Here is a 12,048-nt window from a genome sequence, read left to right on the forward strand (position 1 = left end):
AACAACTATTTACTGATAAAAAAATCAATATTAATCATGAATAAAAGCTTATAAAGTATCTCTCAGGCTCTCCCTTACAAACAAATAAATTAACTGTGTTTTTAAGTTCCACCTTTGAAAATTTGATTTCCAGAAAATTCTGTGATCAATGATTTTTTTAAATGTCTGGAACTTCGATCTCCGGATTTTTTCCAGACCACAATCAGCCCTGATTTAAGATCAGAGGAAAAACAGTGCTACAAATTATTTAGCCTTAGAATTATATTGTAAAACCTCTGCTATAAGAAAAACCACAATAGAAATGAGCTGAAAAAATCAAAACCATCTCATCTAATCAATATCAATCTTCAACACAGAAATGTCATTAGACAGTAAATTAAAATAATTATTTAGGTACATAACAAAAGAAATTACTAATTGAAAAAAATTGTTTTTGGGAAGAAAAAGTAAAAGAGCAAATCTAAAATTAATTCGAAGAAGTAAAAGTTATACCATAAGTTTAATGAATTATAAACAAATATTAATCAAGAATTACCCTGACACTTTCGAAAACTAACATAATATACATCTTAGAAATTGAGTTTCAATGAACTATAATTTGCTCTTAAGATAATACATAAGTTTTAAGAATCAAAATGAAATAATATAGTTCAAAAGCGAAATGAATGATATTTTATTGAGTAATAAAATTAACAAGTATGACAGATGTAAGGAAGAAGAAACAATATCTAAATGCATATGCATATTGAAGAAAAGAAAATCGCATAAAGCAAGTATGTAATGTTTCTTGGAATTAAAACCTTCCTTCTCGTTCACGACGATCCCTATCTCGACTGCGTGACCGACGCCTTCTTTCTCTGCTGCGGGACCTCTTACGTTCTCCAGGTACAACACGAGGACTGCGAGAACGAGAGCGTGATCGAGATCTAAAAAATAAATATACAAGAATAAGTTTGTTTTAAGTCAACAATATGGTTATAAAATAAAATACATAGATAAAATATTTGAGTATTAATTATTATCATATTTGTTCTGCTTAGAGAAACATAGAATAAGTTTCCTAATCTAAGCCAATTTACCCTTTATTGGACATTTAACAGACAAATTGCTTCCACATCTTTAAAATTTTAGCACGTTCAGCAGGAACAATTGTTAAGTAACTATGATTTATTTTTTTCAGTGATTAATTCGTAACAATGAAATAATATTAGGTATTATACATATATTTTAGAAAATGATTGTGCAAGTATATATGTGGACTTTCTTAGCGTAACATCTCGGAATATTACATCACTCTCCATTATGTAATATTTTAAGAGATTTCATCACCCTTCTTGACATTGAGAGGCGCCAGCCAATCCCGAAGGAAAACTCCCGAATTTATAATTAACTCTTACTTTATACCATAGAACAATCTAATTCTTATTCACATGCATCCCGGAGACCACTGTGCGAAGGCAGCTCTCACGAGACATGTCAATAACGTTAACTGTTATATCCTTTTTATTTCTATTAAATTGTTATGTTTGTTAAATTATCGTCGTCATTTACTCCTCTGCTGCACTAACTCCCATATATATATATATATATAAATAAAATAATGATTTTCACATTCTAAGAGTAAAAGCAGCTAATCAAAGGTTAAGAAAAAAAAATTACAACCTGCGTCTCCTTGGGCGACCATATAATTCTCGTCTTAATTCTCTTGAAATAGGTCTCAAATGCATGAAATTGCAAAATCCACTTCTAGTGCATTCACTAAAAGATAAAGTTATAAATCTTAATTAAAAATATTTCATGAATCACACTAGTACAGTATAATTATAAATGGAATATAAAATAATGATAAAAATAATTAAACAAGCAATAATTCTAACTAGAATGGTAGGTTAAGTATATCTATATTGTAATAAGTTACAAATTTTTCTAAGAATTCACTTAAAAAGAGGCAAAATAATAATAAATACAAAATAAATTTTGTATAACATTAACTCAATAAGGAATAGAAGCAGTCACTGTTTAACAAATGTAATTGTATGTTACAAATCTGCACTTTTGAAAAAAAAACCAAAAAATTTGTATTAATTGTGGAAAGATTGTTTAAATTGCTACTAAATTTTTGGATTCTCCTTTTTAGAAAAATCACTCAAGATTTAATAATTGGAAATTAATATTCCAAAACCCACAAAAAACTTATTTTCGTAAAAATGTTACATACTCCCTTTTAACATTGACTGCTTCAATTTCTATCTACATACACCTTTATAAATAGTTCAAATGAAAATAAATCTATCCACAAGAGAATAAAATTCCATTAGTTCAATCAAAGGATTGAAATCACTAAAACAAGTTTAAGTAAATATATTAAAACTATAAAAAAATTTCAAATAAAATGATTTAAATAATTAAAATAATGACTAACTTATTTTGATATTTTAAATAGTGAGAATAGCAAAATAGAATCCTTCTAAAATATTAAAATAAAGTTAGATTTTGAAGAGGGGGATTCAACATCACAAACATGCATGGACTTTTAACAGAAAAAAGTCACATTTCTTTTTAAAGCATAGCTGCTAACATAATAGGAAAAAATCCAGTAGATTTTACGAAATATAAATTTCATGATAATTGTTTCATAATGTACTAAATATTTTACTCATAGGGAATATTAGGGATTTTTATAATCATCAAAATAAAAAAATTGCAATATTTTCCAGCTATGATTGACATTAAACATACCTGAAATGCTGTGCATTATGTATACTCATAATTTCGAATATTAAAAAGCATTTTAATCCAAAGATAGTTAAGATTTCTTAACTAATTTAAAAAGTAAGTTCTGAATAAAAATAAACTGAACATTTTAGAACAAAAAAATTTTTTGAACTGATTTAAGGTTAAATGAGGTTTACTTCAGTATGTATTAGTACAAATACTTATTTAAATAATTCAAGCAATAATCTGTACAAAAATTCTATTTCAATAAGGAATTTCTCAGGAAATTTTTCTCAAAGTTACGGAATTTTCTAAAATGTACAAAAACCAGGAGAATTTTAATTAAACCAGTAGACCAGGAGAAATTGGAAAAATCCCGTACCCTACTGAAAAATCCAGTCGAGTTGGAAGCTATGTGCAAAACATAAGAGTTAACTCCATTAGTGTATTTTCCCAATTTTACCCTTTAATACCATTATAAAAAATTATAATTTTTCTGAAAAATACCATATTTTATTAGTTAACATAACAAATTTTTTTTATTAAAAAGAAACTTAATAATAATAATAATAATAAAAAAAATGCAAGCAATAATTACCCCATTTCATATTGTCGGCAACAAGCTTCACGGAAATCAGTTACGGGAGAAAGCTCAGCATATATGGGACGTCCAGCAAACCATCTCTTATTTAAGTCCTCTACAGCCTTTTCAGCATCTTCTTCTTTGCGAAACTATAATTAATAACATCAAACTTTAAGTAATATTTAATCTTACCCGAAAACTTGAAACAATTACATCTGTTCGATATTTCAAGCCTACAATGCAATTAATGCAAAGATTAACTGTAAAAGACTAAACGTTCATCAACTAGACTTTTGCCAGTTCTGTGAATTCCAGGCGGTATCTTTGACATCTTCAAAGATTGTAAACGTTACATTTAATCACTTATCGATATTTAAGGGGAAAAAAAATACAACCCTTAAATTATGTTTTTGCTCAACAGAAATGAAAATATGATAAAAATAAGACACGTATAATATGCAGAAGCGCAATGCTCTTAATGGTAAATTTGTCACGGTTGAGAATTTTTTAAAAATATTACTAAAAAAAGAAGAAAAAAAAACCATGCTTCTCCAAAGAAAGTTAGTTTTCTTTAAATTCCCAAGGGAAACAAATTTGCGCTTTTACCGACCAATACAAATGTGATTTAAAATTCACTCATCGCAATTCTTATTAACACGATTTAAGGTCATGCATCGAGATTCGTAATCACAATTAAAACAAATCAAATATTGCATCTATATTTTCATTAAAACATTGATAACATTTTGAGAATAATTGCTTCTTACACACCTTTTTTTGCACAAATTTCAGATAATTTAAAATTTGATCACATGTTTAAAATTTTTTTTTTTTTTACCAAATCTATCCACCTGATATGAATTAATATAGAGTTCAATAAAAATTAAACTTAAAAAAAAAAAAATCTGTGATTTTTAAACGAATTTCGCCTAAATGAGGTGGCAACGGAAGGGTTGCAACTAGTTACAAAAGTTAATCAATGAATGAAAAAACAATTTTAATTGAGATTTTGTGTTCACAGAGTTTTTCATTTTATCTAAGTCTTATGTTTTTACATAAAATAAACTGTGCAAATAATTAGTTACTGAGTAATGCTAATTTAAACCTTTCATGGTAATTTAACTCGAATTCAATTCAAAATTTTCATCCCTTTGTCCCTATACTGACTATGTCCTTTGGGTTAATCAAAATACAATGATTGTTAGAAAACCTTAAACTAATTTATGATTTTGATAATTTATGCTTAATATTTGATTTTGTTTAAAACTAAGTAGTCTTAAATTCATTTTCTTTTAAAATCTTATTTAATTATATGCTGAAAGATGTGTAGCAAATGTAAACCTTTGTTTTTATATATCTTCCTATTGTAACAACTCTAGGCTAATTTTACTTGTTACAGTTAAGTTTTTGTTAAAAAATAAATAAATAAATAAAAAGACTTTTGTAAGAATAGAGGGAGAAAAAATAAATAAAACAAGATTGCCAATGAAACAAGAAAAATATAACCCTCAAATTAATGCAAGACCACATCATTCTGTTTGATTTAGTCTCAACAAACTGACAATTTAAAAAAAAAAAAAAAAAACTAAGATAGCTCTTGGAAACACTTCAAAATAATTTTTGACTATGAAGGATTGATGGGAAACATCACATCTTTTAACTTGTTCTGATAATGAATTTGACATTTAACCGAATCTATTTAAAAATACAGTTGCCTCTCTTTAGCTTGAACAACTAACACAAAAAATTTCCCAACCATAATAATGTTAACATTTAGATTTTAATCCAAAATCTTATCAGAAAATTTTGGTTAACTAAAAGTTTGATCTTGCAGAAAACTACTGCTTTCCACATTTAAAATAATTCTCAAGAGAACAATTAATATTAATATCATTTTAAAAACATAAAATTAATCCAATTTAGTGAGTTTATTATTGGTCTAGCTGTTTTAATTTTATTTATGTCGATTGTGTAAATAAAGTGTAGGAGTCAGGGTAGTAAGGTGAGAAACTAAAGATTATGTCTTAACATCTAAATTTTTTTATTATAACACATCTGAAAAATTTAATGAGCAATATAAAGTTCTAATAATTGTTTTTCTTTTTCTCATTTTTGGGTGGAATAAAGTAATTGTTTTTAGTTTCAATTTAATTCCAAAATGCAAATTAGCTATTAAATTAAGTTCTATCAGTTAAAAATATTCTTGAAACCCATTGGTAACATATATACAAATTAAATAATCATACAGTGATATTTAATCAAACTAACACAAAACAACAGAACATTAATGTAAAAACTTCTTCAGTTTAATTGGTTCTATGTAGTTGAATTATTTTTAACTAATGTATTCAGTTTCAATTTCAAAGTAGAATTTTCTGACAAACTTAAATATTTGTTTTAAAAAATTAATATTTTAAAAAGCACCAAATTTTCTTCAATCAAACACCTGGGAAAATCGGTAGGAAAAATATTCTGAAAATATTGAATTTTATTAAATTACAAAGAATCAAAAGCCAAACAGGATAACAATTGAAAATAGTGTCTTTTATACCTGGGTAAAAGAGTTGTTTTCTCATGTATGAACCATTTCATTAACGACAGAACAGGGTTTCTTTGGTTCACTATTAATTATAAAAAAATTAGTAATGAAGAATTATATAACTAAAAACCTAAACTGGGAGAGAAAAATAACCACATTTTTTTGATGAAAGAAATCCATTTAAATTATTTTATGTAATCGGATAGACTGATAAATTTAAAAATTATTTAAAATCAAATATTGCTATGACAAAGTTGCTTTAAAATTCTAATAGATCTCAGACAATATAAGAAAAATTTCTACAATTAGTACACATAAATATATTGCAGTTATTGAAATAAATCAAAAGAGAATTATACAAGATTATAATTAAATAAGAATGGAAATGAGTTATATTTTCTTATGAAAATTCAACATATGTTCAAGTGATAAATTCTTCATAAGAACAAAAGAAACAAAACAATCCATTATTTGTATACATTACCTTGACATACACATTTCCAACTAAATGATCCCCAAGGTTATCACAAACATTCATTTCTTCAATTTCTCCATACTATATTAAAAAAAAAAAAAAAACAATAAATGAAAACACTTCATAAAATTACACACACACGTAAAGACATTTTTTTAAACAATATCATACACCAAAGAAAATTTTTAAAAAAAAAATTGTAAATCTATGAATAAATTTCAATTAAAATATATTGAAAGTTCACAGACAAAATAATTTATCAGTTTCATTGCCCAAAATTAAAAAAAAAATTTTTGGGGGTAAAAAAAAATTTCTAACACCAAAATTAGGTAAGCATTTTGAGTAAAATATTCTAAACATCAGTGATATTTGTGAAAGTTATAACTACCTTATCTTCCAATTCAACAAAAACATCTTCAAAAAAATTATCAAAATGTTCTTGAACTTCTTCTTCTGATAAATTAGTCACTAAAATATTAAAAAATAAACATCTTACAGTTGTAAGTAATACTCAATTTGAATAAATTTCATACATTTGCAACAATTTGTAATCCTTCTGAGTTTATTCCAAAAAAAAAAAAAAAAAAAGTTTCAAACTGGACATGCTTGCACTGTGAAAATTAACAGATCACTCAATAGGTCTCAGGTTTTACTAATATTCTTAGAAATTAAGAGTTTATTTGTCAACATACTCCCCCTCAAGAGTGATACATTCACTCCAACGCTCCTTAACTTATCAATGCATTTTTTGTAGAACTATTTGTCTGCGCTTCACAAAATACACAAAAATTTTAATAATAACTTCTACATTTGAGTCAAATTTCTTTCCCTGGAGCATGTTTTTGAGGTCGGCAAAGAGCCACTAGAAAGCAAATTTGGACAATAAGGTGGATGGGGAAGTGATTCACATACTGATGTTAGAAATCATTCTTATCTTGCTTTATCAGGAGTTAAACAGTGTTCTGAATGGTCGATATGATATCCCTTCTGGTTTGGTGAGAGTTAATGCAACACCCATTGCGAAAGCAACTTGTGCAGACTAACATTTTCTTGTAAGATTGTAAATACACTACATTTGATAGCTTTAAGGTAGCAGTTATCTCACGCAAATTCACCTTATGGTTTTTCAAAACTATTTTATGAACTTATTTTTTAAACTGATTTTGGACAACCACAGTATTCAGCATGATCAGTGTCTTCACTATGCCATTTATATTCAGCATACCAGTCAATAATAGTTGACTTCCCTGGTACAGAGTCCCCATAATGCTTATCAAGTCACTGTTCTGCTTCTATAATATTTCAACTTATCAAAAAACAATGCTTAATGAACATATGAAATTCTTTTGTATCCATTGTTTTAAAAAATAATAAGCTAGTGTCACTTAAAGCACTTCTAACCTCTAAAGAGATAATCAGAAATTTTGACTGTTACTGCTTGAGAAATCTTACTATCTAAAAATCGTATGGTTCTGTTAGCAGTAGTGCCATCTATGTGTCAGACCAAGAGACTTATTGAGTGGCGTGTTAAATTATACATGAAATAAGGTAACACGGCAAATACAAAAATCATGCTTAACCGGCAAAATAATTATAAAATTTTTTAACAAAAACCTTGTTCATAATTTAAAGACAGAAAATTGCATGATGAAATTACCCTTTGTCATGCAAGCAAAAAATCAGTATTTTTTACTTATAAAGGATAGATATACATACTTACTGATATACATACACCCATTTAGCACAGCTCAAATTAATTCAATAATAATGGAACAATGCGAAAGCTACAGACAGATAATTTGCATCATCAGAAGTAAATACTTACAAAACTTGCAATGTGATCCATCAGCTGACTGAGCTGAATTTTGTGGGTTATGATACAAGTTCTGGAGAAGTACAGTCTACATAAAAAGAAAATAAATTTTAATTTATTTTTTAATGCGTGTAATTTTAAATTATAAGGTGAAATATTTTTATTTTTTACCTGGCTAAAAGTTGGCTTATTGTGGATTCTTGAGCATCTATCTCCGTGACGACAAGCTCCAATTTTAAAGTAGAAGGAACAATTGACTCTAGACAAAACAAATGAAATGAAATTAAAAGATAATTCAGAAGTAATACTTCAGAAGAAATTTAGTAACATACAAAGGTCACTAATATGCATCCAGGTGCTTATTTCATACACCAGATTCAGATTCCAACCAGAAGTAAAAATACTCCTTATTAACCTTTCATCAATTTAGTAAGCTTTTTCGTTTCTTTTTTAAATTTTTTTCTTTCATTTGGTCCATGAATATCATAATATAACCCATATTTTGGACTACAGCCTTGTATTTTAATTTACCTCTGAAAAATTTCCAGAAGAGTGTATTTTCTAAAAAATCATTTTTGTGTAACAATGCTTATAGTTTTAATTGTAATAATTAGAGAAAAATTTTATAACTCAAAAGACTGAATCTTACACCTAAAATAATTGATTTTGTATAGTATTTCTAATAAAATATGTTGTTGTGCAAGCAAATAAAAAATTCTACATGTTCAATGAACAACATATATAAAATTTTATACTTAAAAACTCAGGGTGCTCTCTAAGAACCAAAGCTAGTGGAGCAAATTCTAAATCTTTAAGCCACTTCGCTATCATTTTTACACTAAAACTTGAAAAAAGGTCAGATTAACGGGTAAAATTAAAACTTTAAGATAGGGGATATTCATAGCAATAGTGTCAGACTTAAATATCCCCCAAGTATTAAAATAAACTAATTGAATTTTAACTCATTGAGAAGTCTTAAATTGATACCTTTTATTATTATTATTATGTCATTTAACAAAAATATTTCAAATTAAAAAAATAATGATTCATCAGAGTAGTTGAGATTATCAAACAGGATTGTTCAAAAATTCTTCAAAAGGCACTCAATTCATTTCTACACAATCACAAATTTGACTTTTTTAAAAAATGAAAACATGTTATAGCAATTATCAACTGTGTTTTTATTTATTTGCATGCTTCTGTGAAAAATATGATTCAACAATTAGCATAATTTAGATTACCAAAAATTTTTTTTTTTAAAAAATCAACAGGAAAAAATACATTTTAAATGCTTGAAATTTTAATTCTTTAAAATTGGTCAAGAACGAGGAGCTATCTACATTCTTTAACTTTAAAAATTGTTACCACTGGATTATTATCACTAAAATATGTTTTACTTTACCGGCGCTAAAGAATAAATTAGAATAATATAAATAACGAGCTAGTAGGAACTTAATCTAAAATTCAAAAACATATAAAGTGATATTGTATATGAAATTATTACAGCAGTAATTCGAATCCTTCACTCAATGCTTAAATAATATTTATTAAATGATAATTAACAATCATGAAGTTACCATATTTGAATAACTAGCTTTAACTATGTTCTCCTCAGTTTAAGAATTTTAAATCTTAATTCCACGTATCGAAAAGGAAATAAAGCATTAATTATTAAAATAAAAACAAACAGAAGGAATAATTAAAATAATAAATAACATACTTATCTTTTTCTGTGCCGAAAATTGAAGCCAAGTATTCAGCCATTTTCTGTGTTTAGGTTTAGCAATTCGATTACGATTCGAAATCTCACTCGGAAGATTTTTATCTGATCAACGCTTGGTCTTAATTTTGTCGCTATGAACCTCTTTTTTATTTTATACAGAAAAACCATGTTCAGTGATTATTCTTAATTTATAAAGATTTCTGTCCGTTTGCAATAAATATAATTCAGCAGATTAATTTTATTTAAAGACGAAACCAGAATGAATTGCAAATATACTCGTCGCCTTCATTCAAACCAAATAGTATCATTAGTGAGAAAAGAGACTATTCAAATGAATGAACATAAACAATCAGTTAAAATGTCATCAGCTCGTTAAGCAATGATTTAAATTATCTGATTTCTTCCTTGTTTCTTTGTAGCATTAATTTGTCTTTGATTATTATTAAAAATATTGCAAAGATTTCATCAAATATAGGCTATATAATGTCAGTTTTACGATTTATCCGTAAAGAAAGCTTTTTGTTAACAAATATAAGTCGTGAATATGGTCGCCCTAAATTAAGTAAACGAACACTAACAACTACTAAACATAGTTTCCAAGCTTTTACTCTTGGTTTTATTGGATTAGGTAATATGGGCCGAAATATGGCGAAAAACCTCCTCGACAAAGGACACCCTTTAATGGTATATGATGTTTATCCAGAAGCTATGACCGAACTAGCTGACAGTGGTGCGCAAATAACACAACATCCTGCTGACATGGCCGAGAGATGTGATCGAATCATTACTATGCTTCCTTCCAGTCCTCATGTTCAAGAAGTTTACACCGCCAAAAATGGAATCTTCCAATTAGTCAAACCTGGTACACTTTTAATTGACTGTAGTACCATCGATCCCACTGTAACGAAAGATCTTGCTATAATGGCTGAGAAAAGAGGTGCTACATTACTAGATGCACCTGTTTCAGGTGGTGTAAATGCTGCTAAAAATGGGTCACTAACTTTTATGGTTGGCGGCAACGACAAGGAAGTCGAAGCAATTAAACCCATACTTTTATGCATGGGTGAAAATGTGGTGCATTGCGGTAAGGTTGGTACTGGACAAGCTGCTAAAATATGCAATAACATGGCTTTAGCAATATCAATGATTGGTGTTTCTGAAGCAATGAATCTCGGTATTCGTCTTGGGCTGAATCCAAAAATGATGAGTAAAATTCTTAATATGTCTTCTGGCAGATGCTGGGCCAGTGAGGTCTATAATCCTGTTCCTGGTGTTATGGAAAATGTTCCATCATCAAATAACTATGAAGGAGGATTTGGTACTGCTTTAATGGCTAAAGATTTGGGACTTGCTCAGTTGGCTGCTACAAAAACTTCTTCGCCTATCCCGTTAGGCTCTCTGGCTCATCAGATGTATAGAGTTGCATCAAATAGTGCTTTTTCCAAAAAAGACTTTTCATCCATTTTCTTGTTTTTACAGGAAGGGCAAGTATATGATCCTAAAAAAGAGTAATACTGAAATTACCTACTAATTATCCTAGATTCTTCTTTTTGTATTATGCATCTAAGATTGTCATGATTTCATCTGAAGTTATATTAAAAGTAACTGATATTGAAATCTGTGCCGGTGCTCCAACAATGCCAAAATGTTTTGGATTTTTATATATTGTATGCGGGATTTCTTTTCTATTTTTATATATTCTTGTACTCACATTGTGCCTTTGGGATTGTTTTTTGTACCTTTATTACATGGTTTCATCTAAAATTATCCTAAATATAACTGATATTGATCTTATTTTATTACTCTAATGCTAAAAGTGTTATTAATTTTTGTATATTTTTTACTGTTATGTATTATATGAATTAAATTTTTATTTATTTGGAGTTATTTATTAAATTGCATTTAGGGACTCTAAGATATCACCAAACAATTATTGATGTTTAATTAACTGTAGTAATAGCTGCTACTTATATTAGGGTATCAGAATATTTTAATAAAGGCACTGTGGTAAGATACTTTTAAAGCCCTCTCCAAATGTATACGAGACAAATTTTATATTCATTAGTTCAAAGATTTTTTAATCAATATTAAAATCAAATAACACAAATACTTAAATTTTTTTTGAGGAACTATCTTGAAGAAAGTGAGTTTTATAATGGGTACAAAAATTTTACGATTTGTGCATTTGCAATTGATTGCT

General features: G+C 27.6%; 2 protein-coding genes across 2 annotated transcripts; one reads left to right on the forward strand and one right to left on the reverse strand.

Moving 5' to 3' along the window:
• Positions 1-657: 657 nt before the first annotated feature.
• U2af38 (U2 small nuclear riboprotein auxiliary factor 38) lies at positions 658-10,001 on the reverse strand. Its single transcript, XM_016065121.3, has 8 exons — positions 9,846-10,001; positions 8,297-8,384; positions 8,138-8,213; positions 6,701-6,780; positions 6,322-6,393; positions 3,314-3,447; positions 1,663-1,758; positions 658-926 (listed from the first exon to the last, which is right to left on the reverse strand). The coding sequence occupies exons 1-8, from the start codon at positions 9,887-9,889 to the stop codon at positions 794-796; spliced, it is 723 nt and encodes a 240-aa protein (XP_015920607.1). The 5' UTR covers positions 9,890-10,001; the 3' UTR covers positions 658-793.
• A 6-nt stretch (positions 10,002-10,007) lies between these two features.
• LOC107449553 (3-hydroxyisobutyrate dehydrogenase, mitochondrial) lies at positions 10,008-11,731 on the forward strand. Its single transcript, XM_016065113.4, has one exon. It carries the CDS (start codon positions 10,332-10,334, stop codon positions 11,358-11,360), a length of 1,029 nt encoding a protein of 342 aa, XP_015920599.2. The 5' UTR covers positions 10,008-10,331; the 3' UTR covers positions 11,361-11,731.
• Positions 11,732-12,048: the final 317 nt, after the last annotated feature.

The sequence above is a fragment of the Parasteatoda tepidariorum genome, chromosome 10, assembly GCF_982258835.1.
Source record: "Parasteatoda tepidariorum strain Cologne lab strain chromosome 10, Ptep-v5.0, whole genome shotgun sequence".
NCBI lineage: Eukaryota > Metazoa > Arthropoda > Arachnida > Araneae > Theridiidae > Parasteatoda > Parasteatoda tepidariorum.

Bases quoted from the DNA above. Each gene is read 5' to 3' on its own strand.
- U2af38 (XM_016065121.3), bottom strand. From the start codon at position 9,889: ATGGCTGAATACTTGGCTTCAATTTTCGGCACAGAAAAAGATAA. The intron at 8,385-9,845 runs GTATGTTATTTA...TGTTTTGTCTAG, and splicing joins TTCGGCACAGAAAAAGATAA to AGTCAATTGTTCCTTCTACT. The intron at 8,214-8,296 runs GTAAAAAATAAA...CTTTTTATGTAG, and splicing joins ATAAGCCAACTTTTAGCCAG to ACTGTACTTCTCCAGAACTT.
- LOC107449553 (XM_016065113.4), top strand. From the start codon at position 10,332: ATGTCAGTTTTACGATTTATCCGTAAAGAAAGCTTTTTGTTAACAAAT.